General features: G+C 41.8%; 1 protein-coding gene across 5 annotated transcripts in view; it reads left to right on the top strand.

Moving 5' to 3' along the window:
• Positions 1-17,407, top strand: part of Arhgap26 (Rho GTPase activating protein 26) — a 466,344-nt gene that overhangs the window by 249,020 nt on the left and 199,917 nt on the right. For all 5 annotated transcript variants that reach the window (XM_023704062.1, XM_023704060.1, XM_023704061.1 and 2 more), the window contains exon 12: positions 14,148-14,184. In XM_023704062.1, coding sequence (XP_023559830.1) covers positions 14,148-14,184 — 37 coding nt within the window. The remainder of the gene's footprint in view (positions 1-14,147; positions 14,185-17,407) is intronic.

Here is a 17,407-nt window from a genome sequence, read left to right as displayed (position 1 = left end):
ATTGAGCTCTGGTCCTTGCACTTGCCAGGCAGGTGCTTAGATCACTGAGCTATCTCCCCAGCCCGTAAATTTCTATTTTAAACCAGCAAGTTTCAAATCTTTGCTGCATCTCACAAGCATCTGTAAATTATGTTTACAAACCAGAGGAACAAAGGAGAATTAATTCAAGATAAGGCAAAACTATAAAGCCTCCAGAAGAAAACACAGGAAAGAATCTTTGCAATCTGGAATCGGTGAATATTTTTTCATAAAACACAAAAATAGTAGGTGCCCCAAAACTGACTTTGTTAAAAATAAAAATCTTGCCCATATCAAAGATATCTTTAAAAGCCACAGGATGGCAGAAAATGCTTATAAAGCTTAAATTTGGCAAAGACTATGTCCACAGTATATATGGAGAGCCCATAAACCCAGTAATAAAAAGAGTAATGTAATGAAAAGTTGGAGGAAAGATTTGAAGAGGCCCCTCACAAAAGAAAGTTAAGAATGCCTAATAAGCATGTCAAGATTGTTTCCTCCCATAAACCACTGGGGAAATGCAAACTGAAACCATAACGAGGTACTACTGGGTACTGGCAGAAAGGCTAAAGTCAACGAGTTGACATTAAACATCAGTGAATTTGTGGAGCAACTTGAACTCTTGTTCTTTACTGGTGAGAGTATAAAACAGTGCAACCACTTTGGAGTAGGGCAGAATGGTTTTAAACTAATAAACAGCAACGACAAATACAATTCATTACTTCTCTCTCTGTTTTTTTTATGTGGCTGGCTCAGCCCACCCTGAGGGCAGGGCTGCCATGGCATGTACTGCCAGGGATCAAAATGCAGTCCCTGTGCTTGCCTACGCAGGTGCGTTAGACCACTGAGCTATCTCACTGGCCCCTATTACTCCTATTTCTAAGTACTTGCTCAAGAGAAATGACAGTATATACCTTCACGAACACTTGTAACAAATTTTCATATGTAATAGCCAAAATTGGAAAGCAGTATAAGCATCCATGATCAAGAGAATTGGTACACAAAATTGTGATGTATTTAAATAATGAAATAGTGGTCAGAAGTAAAAACCAAACAAACCACTAAAAGCATTGATTCATCCCACAGCAAGGGGGAATCTCAAAGCTTTTATGCCAGTTGAAACAAGGTAACTATAAAAGAATGCATGCTGTAGGATTTCATTTGTATATTGATCTAAAATAATGGTGGGAGCAAAAGAGAATGAAACAGTGGTTTGAAGGAACCGGTTGGGACAGTATGGAAGGAGGTCTGAAGAAACTACCTAAAGTAATAGGTGGGAAAGAGATACCAGTCTTGAGTGTAGCTTACGTGGGTGTATGAAATTGTCATAGTTCATGACTTGCACACTTCAGAATTGTGCATTTCGTTCTATGTAAATTTTACATTAAAATTTGACAAATATTGAGATTTAGTAGATAATATGCATATTGCATTGTTAAAATGAAAGAGGCTGATATGTGCAACTTACTGTAAATTTTATCAAATAATGAGATGAGTTCATGGATATTGATAGAGGGAGGACTAGTATAATCCTGCCCATATATAGTGCTATATAATGGTATAAGACAAGTACAGCAAAACATGAAAACTGATAGAACAGGGGTATTGGCTATGTGAGTCTTCCCTGTCTCTTCCTCCATCTTTTTGGGGAGTTTGAAAATTTTCATAAGTCATTGGGATGAGAGTGAATCTGCTCTTCTGGTTGGCCGTACCTAAGTTACACTGTTGGTCTGTATTCAGAATCAGAAGTAGGGTGGGTTTTGCCTGTGATGGAGAAGGTAGGTTAGTGAAGCAACAGCATACTGTATTTATCTATGGACAAATGAATGAGTGCTGTATGGTTGAAGAACAATGTTCATTTCCAGGACAAAACACTGAGCCTCCCTGTGAGATCAGAACTAAGGATTGTTTCCCTACCAGCTCAGAGCAGTGGAATAAGAAAGTAAATAGCCTCAGAACTTGCGCTGCTTGCATACAGGTTGGCATCAGGATTATTATACATTTGGAGCAGAAAATTGAGCTTTGAGTTATGTCTCTAGAAGTGCTGGCTTTGAACTCGCAGCTGTCCATGGGAGGGCAAGGAGTCTCCTTTCCCAAAGCCTGCTCCCCACCCCAAGGGCATTGTGGGGGAAATGAGGTCATGGAATTACTTTGCATTTTTTGGATGTAGTCAGCCTCAGGCTGTAGTGGAAAAGGGATAAGTGCCCCTGCTTTAGGTCCTCTGGAGGAAGGAGGGCTTGCAAGTGAGGAGCAGCACTGTGCATGACTCATGCTCTGGCTGTGGTTTCTTCTGGGCTGGAGCAGCACATGAACCCCATGAACTCCCACCTCAGAACCCTGCATACTGTAATGGGGAATGTCTCATTTGCACATTCCCAAAGCACAGAAGAGCGAGGCTCCCTCTTCTGCTAACAGAGCTGTGTAACTTTTCCAAGGACATGGTAGGAGATGGGGGAACACATAAAGACGCTCTGTTGAAGATTGCAAGTTTTTAAAAGTTTTCTGAGGGACAGGCGGTGGTTCTTCCTCTCCCCATAGAAACAGTGTGCTGACGGACTAGTGGGTTCACTTCTACTTTTTAATGCTGCCTCAGCATGAAGCCAGGACAGGTTAGGGCCAGAAGACCCCTTGTGCTGTGACCTGGCCATGTCCTCTGTGCTTCAGCGAACCTGCTGTCTGCTTAACTGTTACACATGTGATGCTGAGTGCGTTTGTGCCCTTTCCACTGCCTTGAAAATTTGCCTGTAATACTTTTTTTTTGTTTTGTATATTACTTAGATTTCTTTCTTTTTTTTCCATTTGCATCCAGGTTTTGTTTACATTGGCTGTGACTCTAATCTTCAATTGAAAGCTAGAGAAGTTGCTTAGAAGGGTTTTTAGGATTTCTGAATATGAAATGGAAGGAAATTGCATAACATCACAGTGCTTCCTCTTCTTGTTGCTTGCCTGTTACCCAAAATACAGTAGTTCCTTCTAGAAGCTTGAAGCTAGAAGGAATTTGGCAGATCCTACACTCTGCTGGTCTGTTGTGGTCTAGAGACTCAATGTTACCCTAATTTGAGGTTGAATTTTTCTTGAGGTCAAGTAACAAAGCTTCCTGAATTATAACCATGGCAACAGTGTTTATGTAACACAAATCAAAGCCTGCAGAGGAGGGGGAGCACCCGCAACAATCAGCGCTTAATAACCCCAGAGACATTTTGTTCATGCTCAATTCACCGGGACTGAAAATAAGTGACAATAAAAAGCCTTCCTTCCCTGGACATCTGGGGGAACCTACCTCCTGCACGTTCCAGGGGGAACTGCTTCACTTTCCCTTGGAAATCATACTTGCTTTGTTTGAGATTTCTCATGGAGAAGTACAGTAATGCCAGCAGCACTCAAAATACGGAAGCATTATGATAAGGACAGTTTGCTCCTCGAGGTCCTTAGGAGCTGCTTCTGACCCCACAGGAGTCATATAAAAATGTGTATCCTCTGCCTCAAGCCCCTCATCCCTTCCTCAAGAGCAGTTTCTTAGGCATGGAGTATGTGCTCAGCATTGTACTCATTGCCAGAAAGACTCTTCCTCCCCACTTGTCATCAAAGGACTGCTTGGGTTGGAGACTGGAAATGAAGAAGGAAAAAGTACTCAGAAGCATTAAGATTGAAAGAACAGATTATAAGAGTGCTGAGAAGTCCAAGAAGGGAGAGATCAGGGGAGTGGTGGCAAACCTATGGCACACATGCTACGGCAGACTGCTGGTGTCATTGAGAGGTCTGAAAATCTGCCATCACTGGATTAGGGTTCTCTGGAGCCATAAAATTAGGAAGTCTTTGTGAAGTACAACATTTTGAGTGCCTTCAGGCACTGTGAGAACTCTTTTTGATTCTCTCAGCACTCATAAATATAGTACTATTACTTAGTTCTACCGTAGAATGAAAACATAGACTCAGAAGTATTAAGTGATCCTCTAACACCATGGTGCTCAGAAGTGCTGTAATTAGGCCTGATGTGAAATCTCCAGAGTTTACAGTATACACTGGCTACCTCTCCTTCATCTAAATTCATTTTTTCCTGTTCTGGAATTTACCCAAGACTCAAACAGGTGAAAGGACAGACTAGCAATGATTAATCCTAACTGGAGCTAAATTTACCAGTCCAGGACTGTGTTCTCGGTGAGAGGGAACTTAGTGCTCTGTGCAGGAAGACACAGGGCCAGTCTCACTGCAACAGTGGACCATGAAGAGTCCTTCACTGCCAGCTCCTTGTGGGCATTTGAAGTCTGCCTTCCTGGTAGGCAGATTCTACCCTGACCTCCACCTTTGTTCAGGAATGTGAATGTTCCCTTTCTTTCACTTGATAACCCCTTGAGAATTTGAAGACTGGTCTGATACCTTAAGAATTGCTCTTCTCCAACCAAAGGTGTGGTTTAGGGCAACTTTTTATAGAAGCAATGTGTATGACTGATTAAAACAGAGAAGAAAGAAAGGAGCCAGCAATACCAGGTGAAGAGCAGGGTCAAGGTCTAGGTAAGAAGGCAAATAGTCTGGCCTAAGGCAATAGAAAAAGAAATAGGCATGAGAAGTCAGTTCCAGATATGTCAGTGATTGGGCTGATAGAACTTGGCACTAGATACATGAGGTAGGAGGAAGGGAAGACTGAAGGATGGCATAGATACAGGGGTTTTTCCCATTCTGCTCCCCCTACTTCCCAAGACCCTTAAAAACACATGTTTAGTTTGAGACAGGACGTCATTGAGTTTCTGCGCTGGGCTTGTGGCCCCCTGCCTCAGCCTCCCAGAGTGCTACAGTTGCAGGCACTTGCCACCATACCTGGCTTCTCTTCTACTTTGATGCTCACTTTTTCTTTTCCTTCTTGTAGCGTAACCTATGAACTTCAAGTAGGCCTTTCTGTAATGTACTTTTATCTATATATCCCTCAGCTCTTGGCTGGAAGCCACAGAAGCGTGATTTAAAAGTAAAGAGAAAAAGAAAGTCACTGGTTCTCTGTGGAAGGAGCAGAATGAACTTTTGGGTATGTTTAAGCAGGCTTAAATGATATATGATTGTAATCCAGTGTCTCTTCATCCTCTTGGCTTTCTTTTCCCTTGAATGTTTTGACTCAGATTTTGCCTGGGTGTGGTGGAGCTGTCCATGAAAGCTGCAGACATGTTCTAGGAGCAGGGCCTCATTTCCATTAACTGTGCTTTTAAAAAAAAGTTCACAAGCAAGTCATGTGTGCTGCATATGGCCTGAGGCAAAGCATGTGCATGCAGGAGTTCACGGTCTGGATCACAGAACTGAACCTGGAGGCCAAATTCAGATTAGCCCCAGCAAACTCCGTGGAGGCGTTAGCTGCTCTAGGAAAATGAGGGTGAACTCTCTAGAAAAAGAGGGACGTAGCTGCAGTAATGCTAGTTGCAGGAGGTATTGTGTTTTCCTACAGTATTACTGAAGAATAGTACAAACCCTCCGTTTTGTATCCATAAGGTATAAAGCAGCAGACCATGCTTGTACTAATAGAAAACAGCATTTATTTTTCTGTCCATCATCACTGCCATGGCCACATGAACCTCCAGCAGCGATTTCATTCATTAGCATGCTGTTGTCATGGTATGCAAGAAGCTCCAGGGGCTGTCAGCAGCTCATCCAAATGGGTTTAGGAGCACTGCCATTCGCATTCACCATTTGGTCACCTTTCATAGGGCTCCTTTCCCAGGGCTTGAGTCCTCAGGGGTCTCTGAGAGCATTGGAAAGGCAGCTGTCCAGGACCATCAAGTCCAGCAGCCCCTTCCTTAGCACTCGCTCCAGAACCCCCAGTGCACCAGAGGCTGAAGCAGTTAACACAGTTTCACCTGCTGGGTATGGCACTACCATGCAGCAGTAGACCATAGAAAGTAAATAGCTATGTGACGGATTTTGATAGCTTTGTGTTAAGCCAAATAAAGGAAAATGTGTTATCTATTTTCTCATAATAAAACATGCATTATATCTTTCCATTTCTCTAGAAGGTAAAAACTCATAGAGAATTTGCCAGATGTTGAGAAGAATGAGTCGCAATCACCTGGAAGTGACAGATGTGGCTTGCCTTTGCATTCTGGTCAATGGGTTGTCCTCATCCTCACTGACGTGGGATATTGCAGTTTCTGTCTTACTCCTTCTTACTCAAAACCTGTTCATTAAACCAGTACTTTTGGAGTGGCTGTTCATATGGCAGTTACTGCACTTTATGTGTAATTCTGCTGGGAAAGAAAGAAGAAGGTCTTGGGGCCGGGGAGATGGCTCAGTGGAATAAGCGCTTACCTGGCAAGTGCAGGGGCTTGGGTTCGATCCCCAGTTCTACACACACACACACACACACACACACACACACACACACACACACACAAAAGGAGGTCTTGACATTTCACACACACAAAAGGAGGTCTTGACATTTGTTCAGGATTAGGTTATTGGAGAGTGCCATAAATTTTATTGGCTTTATATTTGAAGTAGCCTCCCACGGCAACCAATTCTTTTTTTTTTTTTACTATTCTCTTTATTTTTATTATTTTGAGCACATTTTGTCGCTAGGACCATGGGGATGAGGGACACATTTCTTACTGGGGTAGAAGGCAGAGAACTTGTACCCAGCTCCCAGAACACTGTCCCTTTATGTTGAAATACATTTTTATTTACTCCACACTATTAAAACTGGTTTCTTCCCCTTATACGTCAGACTTGGTTTTTTTCTTGAAAGCTTTTGCTTGTGTGACCTGCAGACATCTGTGAAGAGAGGGGTCTTTCTGATCCAGAAATTGATGTCCTTTCTTGGGTTTTATGGGTAGCATTCCTCAGACCCTGGGTGTCTTACTAGTCACTTTTTGGAGGTGTTATTATAAGTGCCTAAGTTTAGCTATTGCTGGAGTTTGCTGAATATTCTAATGTGCTCCTCTGTTGAGAAATCTGCCTGCCGCCCTTCTTGGTAATACTGGCCAAGTCTCTGTGTATCTGCTCATTGTAGGAAGGATGTTTTGGGGCATCCTAAAGTATCTCAAGCTGGCTGTGGTCTTTGGTTGCTGCCATACTTGTGTTAATTGGAAGTTTGTAGAATTACTGTTATGTTTAAATCGAGTGGAAATTTTGTTCTTACATAATGGTTGCATTGTTGCCACCTTAATTACTGCTTAGCTTCTTTTGAGTTCTTTGTTAATTGCCAAGCTGTTTTTTCCACTGGGAAGCAGAACTGGGTAGGGAAGTTGTATGAAGTTGTGGTTGAGTACAGACTCCAGTCTAAAGGAGGCTGCCTGCCTAGTTCAAATACTAGTTCTGTAACTTGCTGGTTGTGGAACTTTTAGAAGGTTAGTTAACCCATAGAACACTACAAAAAAGAGGCAGAGGTACTATTCCGTAGGCCTGGGGATGAAATAAAACAATTATGTAAAGGCTTAGTAGTATGATGCCTGGCACATAATAGCTACTAAAAAGTAATTGATAGTGGGGGATTATTTTTTAAAATTATTTAATTTATTTATTCAATACAGGGTCTTACTATGCAGCTTAGACTCAGTGATCCTTCTGTTTTCAGCCTCCCCAGGCTGGGATTACAAGTGCATGCCACCATGCCCATTTTGGGGGGATGGCACAGAACACCCGGGATTCCAGGGCCATTATGGCATGTAGTCCCAGGGATTGAACCTGGGTTCTCCAGGAAGGCATTTAGACTGCTGAGCTATCACCCCAGTCCAATTATTTTTATTTTTGATTGCTGTCTGTTGTTTAAATAATTGAGAATAATTTCTCTAAAAGTTTGACTTAGATTTCCCCTCCCTTCCCCTCCCCTCTCCTCTCCTTTCTGTTTCCCTTTCCTTTCCTTTCTGTTCTCGTTTCGTTTCCTTCCTTTACCTTACCTTACCTTATCTTACCTTAGTCTCAGCTGGGTATGTTATGTTGCTATTGAAGCCAGCTACTGAGTCTCTTTAAAGGAATTCCCATCCTTGGCCATTTTTTCCTATTGTGGATAGCTTTCCCTCACTAGGAAAACTATATTTTAAATAAAAAACGTAAGAAGGAAAGAAAGGAATGATAGTGGCATTGATGAGAGAAGTTAATCATTATAGAATGGCCGTTGGGCCATGAAATACGCATTTGTTGCCCTGTGCAAGGACTGTTAGGAGTGTATCCCCTCTTACAGATGACAAGGTCAAGGTCTCCACATGTTCAGTGATATGTGCGCATTGCCAGTAAATGGTAAAGCTGAACTTTGAACCTAAGCAGCAGATTACCAGAAATCTATCACCACAGATAGGAAATCAGAAATACAAGCTTTCACAGGGAGAGGGACAAGGTAATGCCCACTGATGGAGAAGCAGCCTGTGCGGCGTTCTAAGATACTGGCTCTACAGCTCTGTTCTTTATGTGTTGAAGTTGTTGTGTCTACAGAATTCAGGGAGAGAAGAGGCAGAGGTACCTCAGGCTACTTGGAAGAGATCTTGGGGAGTGATAGAATTTGGCAATGAGTTCAAGTAAAACAGTACAGTTTAGGTAGGAGCAGCACTTTTAAAAAGTTTGCATAACCCTTCATTTGTGTAGATCTTGATCCAAAGTGTGGTGTAGCCAATTACTAATTCAGCAAGGTGTCAGTGAGAAAAGTTAGGTTGTTTTTACCTCATTATTGTTTAACCTACACCTTTAACTTACATGTTTAAGAAGTACCTCTCTATATTTTCTCATTATGGCTCATATAATGGTAATAAAGGTTACCCGTAGAAAAATTCTGGCAATCCAAATGACTCTGTATAGTCTCTCTTAATTCTCCAGGGAGGTGTAAATTGAATTGGCTCAGCAGTGAACAGAATTTATTGCAAAATCACATCTTAGTACAGAGAAAGCATATGAAGGCTATCTGCACCTTCTTTTAATTTATTAAATTATACTCTTATTGTAGCTTCTGGGTATGGCCTATTAGAATTACAATACCCCATGATTTGTATTATAGATTCCTTTTTTTTTTTTTTTTTTTTTTTTTTTTTTTTTTTTTGGCGGAACTGGGGATTGAACTCAGATCCTTGAGTTTGCCAGTCAAGCGCTTATCCTACTGAGCCATCTTCCTGGCCCCCCATGATTTGTATTAAAAGCCTACTTTCTTGCCCTGGTGTTTATCTTCAGGATGGGGCTGTGGTTTGGAGCGAATAGAGTATTACTTCTCCATCATCTACTAGCTGGTTGTACGGGTTAGTGGTGGATACTTCAGGCTGGAATCTGAGGGCCATTCCCACTTTCATTTTCTCTGATTCAGGGCTAAGTGTTTCTTCTACTGACTCATTTGCTCCAGCTGCCTGTAACACCCCATTGCCTTGTCATCATGTCATCCTCATCCTTAACGCACCACCACCACAATGACTTAGTTATCATGTGGTTTGGAGTTAGGTGCGCAGGCTCTGGAAATGACTATGGCATTTCCTGCACAAACTTTCCTGTTTGCATCTGGCTTATTGTGACCAAGTAGCCATGCTTCCCCTCAGCCCTCAGTTTTCTCATCTCTGGGACAGGAACAGTCAGGTGGTCTGAACACCACTGTAGAACGCCTGGCATGCTGTCTGACAGTGGGGATTATGTCATCATCATTGTTGCTAAGTTACTGTACATGTTGAAACTTTTTAATGACTCAGGTAGACCCTGATAAGATAAATACATGTAACTTCTATCTTTAGAAACATATGTAAGAAAATAGATATTTGTTGGCTTGGATATTTAGTAGATTTCACATTTTGGTATTTTGCTCCAGCAGAAACTGAAACATACCTACATCAAAGAACACAAAGCCAAAAGGCTGAAACACTTTGAAGAAATACTCAAATCTTGGAGTATTCTAGCTAAGCAAGATAGTTAAACTTAGCTTAAGTTACATACGTTGTTGAGAAAGTATGTAGAAGACTTCAGTCTTCCCAGAAGCCATAATGCAGGCATTGTTTCATGACTTTTGTCCCTTTGAATTTGATCCTCAAGGTTGGGCTCTGTCCTGTGAAGATGGAACTCAAGAGACACACCTCAAAGCATATGAAGTAACTGTTGATCATTAGACAAAGCTACCATCAAAGAGACCTTTTATTTCAGGACATTGCTGTCACTTCTGAACCCCAGTCTAGTGGAACACTATGTGATCTATGTAAGAAACATTGCCTACAGCAGACTAACCAGTTCCAAAGGGTGAATTAGATGCCTTTTACTTCTGCCAATATAGAAGGTATTTATAAACCATAATACCAACTACTGGCATACTGCGTAATTGTGTGAGTTTGCTACTATCTAGACAGGTAAGAGGGGATGTGAATATTCTTGTAGTAGCTAGGATTGTATACCATTTACTAGTTCTTTGTTCTTGGATAAACTGTGAGCCTCAGAATAGCACTAGATTTAACCCATAGGGTGTTACAAGTATTAGATACTGTCATGTGTGGCATTAGATAAGTGCTCAGCAAACAAAGGCACTCCTGCTTAGTGCTGTTGTCATGCCTCCAGCTGGCCTCTGTGGTGGTGAGGCCTTCTGTCTTGGGTCATGTAGTCCTGGCAAATACGGCTTATTAGCCTTGTTTCAAACTCATTCTCTTTGGCTCATTTACTCAAATCAGACAGAGATTAATGCCCGAGCCCCCCAGGATTGGGCAGCACATGTTTCTGGCATCTTTGGCTCATTGATTACATCTCTTGAATTCAGGGAATGCTTGGGTGTTCCAGGGAGGGGACTCATGAGACCCAGGAAACCTTGAAAGAAAGTAATTTGGCATGAACTCACCTCCTAATTAAGAAGGGCTGACAGCCTTGTGTTTTGCTATTCTTTCTTTCTAGATTTTTGCCATTTATAAATAGGAACAAGTTTTTCTTGGACAGAATGTTTGAATTTAATGGGAGAAGTACAGTGATTAAGGATAGCTGAAAAAAATACTTGTCCAAATAGGATCTTTTCCTTTATTTTTTCTCATTCAACTTTCCAATGCTACTCAATGCTGGTCATTGTGGATCGCTGGTCTGAGCTGTTACCTGGCTATTGTTTCACTCATGAGTCACAAGGCACTGCAGGCAGGTGATTGCCCCCTGCCTGTCCTCCTCTCCTGCCTCTCTCTGCCTTGCTGTGATTGCCAGCCACACTGACCTTCCTCCTTCCCAAAGGCCAAGCCTTTTCCCATCTCAGGTCTTGTGCAAACTCCAGCTCTTCAGAAGAGCTTTCCCCCACATCAGACACATAATACCCCTTTTTGTTTCAGTTGTACATCAATATTTGAAGATATCATAATTGTACAAGTATTTCTCTTCACTAATGAGAAAGTTCATAGCTATTGTATTGACCAGTATCCTCGGTACCTAAGGCACTGCCTGGTTATTATAGGTACTTGGTATTTGTTAAATGTATACGTGAATGAACAAATTTCAAGTAACATTAGGAATTACCCATTCGAGAGTTCTTTAGACTTTTCAAAGCCAGCATCCTGTTGTTTGACAACTGTGTGACTAAAACCCATAGAAACAAAAGATAGGGGCCTTTTCCCCGCTTCTTTGGGGATCCTTGTGCAGGTACTTTGACGTTCCATTTGAGAACCACAAGCTAGTTCAAGTTCTTCATTTATACACATAATAAAGATGCTGCTGAGAGAAAGTAGGCACCTGTATTTTCTATGTTCCAGGCAGAAATTCACACAACTTCTGTGTCAGCCTCTGCCTGAACTTTGTGGTGCCTTTTGCCCTTCTCTCAAATTCCACGACAGTCAAGCAGTTCTTTTCCCAGTAGTAGAGCCCAAAGTACTGCATTGGTTCTGTAGTTTCCAAGCATTTCTCTTTCACATGCTTAGTGATGCTCAGAGCAGTCCTGGGAGAGATAGGCAGGATGGCCATCATCACCTCCCTTTTGTAAATGAAGAAATAATGTTCAGCCGTGTGACATGACCGGTGGTGAAGCGTAGGCCAGAATCAGAGTCTCTAGAACTTTTGCATGTTTATTCATTAGAGCATCCTCCTTAAGACGAGAAACCTATTTCTTTAATCCAAAGCCTTCTAACCTTCAATCAGTGAGTACAGTTTCAGTCTTCTTTAGAAAGTGAAAAAATATTGACAGTTATTTTCTGTGTTTAGAGTTTTATAATTCAGAGACCTTCTTGGGCAACTACTTCATTTCACAGAGTAGACAATAAAGGCACAGGGAGCGTAGGAACCTTACCCACTGATGTGAGACAGCTGTGGCAGAGTTGGACCCATTGCCCAGCTCCTGGCCTGTCATTTCTATCCATGCTTCCTAGCAGGGAAAGGTCTTTTCCATACTCAGTGGCTTTCTTTTCAGAGGTGATTTGCGTGGTTCCTTTAGAGGTTAAGTGGCTTTCTGCTCAGAGTGGTTGTCAGAATCACTTGGGGTGGATAAATGGATAGATGCTTACGTTGTGGCTATCACTGCTGGGTGGTGAGCCTTTCGTACGGGGCCTCAGCAGGCCATTTGTATCATTGAAAGCACTGAAAGATTTGCCATCACTACCCTGTAGCTTTCAATACCTGTAGAATTTTAACTACCAAATAAGGTTTGGGCACTATTTTTTGTCTTTTAAGCAGAAGTTTCGTCTTATTTAATAGTGACAGAGTATCAGGGATAGGCAAACTATAGCTCACTGAACACATCCAGCACCCCATTGCTTCTGTCTAGTGCATGAGCCATGTGTAGTATATGTGGATGCACACTTGCAATTGGCTGATTATAAGGAACACGAGCTTTGCACTCCATTTGAGCTAAGTGGCATCCTCCCTTTAAACAAGCAAACAAAAAGTATTCATCTAATTAGCAGACTTGTATTTCAAAAATTTCCACTATTGTTATATTTAGAATTTTGTCAATTCTGTGAAAATTAATTTTCTCTTGTTATCTAAGAACTTGTGCAATATTGATTTGGCTCTTGGCCTTAACTCCTAAAATATTTACTCTCTGGCCCTTTGTAGAAATGCTTGCTGACCCATGCAGCAAGCTTTTATATTGATGTACTTTGCTTTTTATTGTATTGGGTTGCTTTTTCTTTTTATGATTCCACAAATCACTTAAGGGTTTTTTATTATAAATATAATATTGTCTACTCATAACAAATTTACAGAGGCATATGGAGTAAGAAGTGGCTGATCTCATTCCCTACCTGTTAAGTCTCACGGTTTATTCATGTGCCTTTGCCCTGACTTTGGAGCTGTGAGACCTCAGGTAACCTCTCTAAGCCTCAGCTTCTCCAGCTGTGAAACAGTGATAATCACAGCTCCTGCCAGGCAGCATTGTTGTGTAGATTATGCGAGATCATTTGTGTGAATTGCTTAGCACTTTTCCTCGGTGCACAGTTAATGCTCAATGGTTTATAGCTAATTTTAAAATTCTCTCCTTTTTGATTGTATACACACACAAATTTACTTGCTTAAAAAAAAAAAGATTTTAAAAAAAAGAATGAAAAGGGGCCAGGGAGATGGCTCAGTAGAATAGTGCTTCCCTGGCAAGTGCAAGGGCCTGAGTTCAATCCCTGGTTCTGCCCCCCCCCCCCAAAAAAAAAAAAGATTGAATGTGATTTTTTTCTGCAATAAAGTTTCATGGGTGCTGTGTGCACATTTAAGAACAGCTGAAGCACATAGCAGTAAGTGGATCATTGGTGAAAGGGTTCATATTCTCAGGCTAGAAATCCTCTTTCATCTCATGGTACACAATAAGAAAAATGGAAACATAGTAGTTTTTTTTTTTTTTTTTTTTTTTTTTGCAGAACCAGGGATTGAACTAAGGTCCTTCCACTTGCCTGGGAAGTGCTTATTCCACTGAGCCATCTCCCTGGCCCCCGTAATAGTTTTAAATAGTGAACTTGTAGGGTGCTATGAAATGTACCCAAATAGGGCTGGGGAGATAGCTTGGTAAGCACCAGCCTGGCAAGCACAAAGACCTGAGTTCAATCTCTGGTACCATGTGCTGTTCTGGCCTTGGAATGCCAGGTGTGCTGTGCTGGCCCCTGAAACTGGGCAAGGTGGCACACGCCTGTAATCCCAGTGCTGGGGAGGCTGAGACAGGAGGATCACTAGGAGTCTGAACTGTTTAGTGAAACCCTATATCCAATAAAGGAATAAAAATAAATGAAATGTACCCAAGTAATATTTTATTTTCTGTTTTGTAGGTCTACAATTCGAACAAAGACAGTCAGAGCGAAGGGAGTAAGTATGATGCTTTGGTACTTTGTATAACCAGGGTGGGGGAATGGGGTTTCAGAAGGTGCTCCTCCAGAGACTAACCACCAGGAGGCGCTGTGGGCATGTTGAGTCAGCACTTGCACTAAATATTTCATAAGGATGCTTGCACCCTGGCTTTCCTCTGGACTTCAGAGGTCGCTCACTGAGCAGACTGGCAAGATCACCAAGATCATGATGCCTTACATTTGAATCACACTTCACATAGCATCCTCGTGTGTATTATCTCAATTAATCTCATGTCTTGAAACTGTAGTTCTACTCACTACTTAAAGTCACTTAATCCAGCAATACCTGAAGGGCCTTATGCTGTGGCAAAGCCGAAGTTGCCCTTGTCTCCTACACAGCCTGGCCAGAGGACTGGAGAGGAAGCAACGGTGACTGCTTACTGTTTTCTTTGGAGTTTTAAGAGTTGAGATGGTGAATACATACTGCTCCTCTATGGTAGAATTGCCCCTGAGCAGCCTCCTTGGAGTGGCGAGCACATTACCCTGCTGCAGGTTCAGAATGCTCCAGTGAGTCATTTCCAAGACCACTGTAACCTTGTAAAGGTGATGCAATTAAAATCAAACTCCTGCTGATGAAGAGTTTGGACTGATTATGTCCTTGGTGCATATAAGAAAAAGCAAATTCCTTCTAGGCTGTTACTAAATTACAAGGAAAATCCCATCTCCTGGCCTCAGATTTTCTTTGTGAATCCACTTGGAGAAAAAGCCAGAAGTGCCCCTACAATGAATTTCAGTAATATCACGAAAGTCAGTAGAACAGGGCCTCTCTAGAGGGACAAAGGATGAACTAGCTTTCTAGCTTTCTCTTTCTTTTCTCTCCCTTCCTCTCTTCCCCCTCTCCTCCTTTCCCTTCCTTCAAGCCATTATATAACATAATTTTTTCCCTTTCATTTTTCTCTAAAATACATATTTTACCAAGGGCTGGCCAGATAGCTCTATGGATTAAAGCACCTGCTTAGGCAGACACGGGCCAGGTTCTATCCCAGGCCTGCCATGCCATACCATGCCAGCCCCACCTTGCCCTAAGGGTGCACTGAGACATCAGTTGAGACTGGGTGTGGTGGTGCACGCCTGTAATCCCAGCACTTGGGAGGCTGAAAACAGGAGGATCACTAGGAGTCCGAACTGTGTAGTGAGACCCTGTACTAAATACAAAATACATACATACATACATATATACATATATACGTATTTTACCAGGAGTATAAAATGTTATTTAGGGCCGGCCAGATACCTCAGCAGATTAAAGTACCTGCTTAGGCAGACACAGGGACCAGGGTTTGATCCCCGGCATGCCATGCTGGCCCCACCCCTGGGGTGCTCTGAGACTTCTATTGTGACTGGGCGTGGTGGTGCACACCTGTAATCCCAGCACTTGGGAGGCTGAAAACAGGAGGATCACTAGGAGTCTGAGCTGTGTAATGAGACCCGGTACCAAATGCATAAAATGGAAAGGGGGTGGGGGAAGGAAATTTAAAACGCCTCTGGAATGTTAAAAAAATGTTACGTAGTTTGGGGTCACAGTTACTGATAGGCTAGAAGGCCTTTATGCCTGGAAATAGAATTATCTCCTCAAGAATTTAATATATTTGAGCATATATTAAAAAAAACCCTGTACCCCTAATCAGGAAGGATTGTTTTAGAGCATCTGCAGTCAGTTCTGGCATACTTAGCCAGAAGCAACTGTACAGCAGTGAGGAAATACGGGGCTGCAGCAGAACTCATAGGAAGAGAAAGAGCTGAAGACAGTCTTGCAAATAGGCCAGTTCTAGGACACAGAAGCCAGGAGCCAAGGAAAACGATCTTCTGGATAATATTGTGGTCTTTGCCTCACCTGTCAGAAGATTTCACTTGTCAGGAAAGTTACCATCAAGTTAATCAGGCTTGGGCCCACCCTCGGGAAACAACTCACCATGCCTGGCAATTTTAAAGAGTGCGGAGCAGGGTCGTTTCCCAGAGGGAAGTTTTAGAAGTTACAAGGACAAGAGAGATGGATGCCAAGCGGAGTAAACGGAAGACCATACAAGGCTTCATCTCTATATGGGATCCAAGAGCTGTGGGGAATGGGAGCAAGTGAATGGAGGCTCTCGGCCAGTTCACCTGTGGCTTTTGGCTTTGCTGTAACTTTTGGATCTGCTTCTCCCTGCTTAAGTGCCGATGGCTGGAAAGATTCTGTGTGAGACGATTCTTTTGGTGGGTATGTCATTTGGTTCTGTCATTTCTATAAGGTATATTTTGGAATATGTTTTGGGAATTTTAAAAGGGGATTATCTCTTCCCCAACAATTTGCCCCAATGTGCAACATATTTTTACAATAGAGAAGTTAATTGGAGCATTGGTAATAATAGTAAAGAACTGGAGATAATATAAATATCCAGAAGAGAGCAGGTTAAGTAAATTCTTTAACCTTTAAAGAACAAGGGAGGTAATTGATGTATATGAAGAGGGGTGCCCGCAGTATGATAATTGGATTTTTTTTCAAAAATTGGTAATAGAAGAGTGTTACAGTAAAATTTTCAGACTCACTGAGGTATTTGATATAAAAAAGTCAGGATATATTTATCATCCTTGAAGTATGGATTATTGAAAGCCATTGGACCTCTACATTAACTATTTCTCTGCAGTATGCATTATCTACAATGAGCATTTTATAGTACTAGCTCTTAATAGATAGCATTAAACGACCATCTACTATGTGTCAGGCACTAGGGATGTATTGTATGCATTAGCGTATTTACTCCTTATGACACCTTGTGAGATGGGGATTTTTGCACTGCTTTGTAGATGAGGAAATAGAGGCTAGTGAGCTCCAGGGACACAATATAGTCTTAAGTTTTGTGTGGTCCCGAAGGATATTCCACCTCCGGTGAAACTGAGCTAGTTCCCTGGCTTTGTTCATCTGTTTATTGCGTATTCATGTCCCTTGCTCATTTTCCACACCAGTTGACATCTCTTTTTGTTGGTTATCTTGTCATCTATGAAAATTATATGTAATGCTCTTAGTTGTTGGTAAAATTACATTTTCGTATATTCACATCTTCTTTCTTTCTTGCTTTCCAGTTTATAATTTTCAGGTTATATCTTGTAGAAAGCCTTTTTGACTTATATTGCAAAGATAGGTGAATACATTTTCTTCTAGTATTTTTTACATTCTCCTCCCCTCCCCTCCCCTCCCCTCCCCT

This window comes from Octodon degus, unplaced genomic scaffold (assembly GCF_000260255.1).
Source record: "Octodon degus isolate 3935 unplaced genomic scaffold, OctDeg1.0 scaffold00185, whole genome shotgun sequence".
Taxonomy (NCBI): Eukaryota; Metazoa; Chordata; class Mammalia; order Rodentia; family Octodontidae; genus Octodon; species Octodon degus.
The sequence above is the reverse complement of the archived record's forward strand: the minus strand, read 5'-3'. Positions and strand labels throughout refer to the sequence as shown.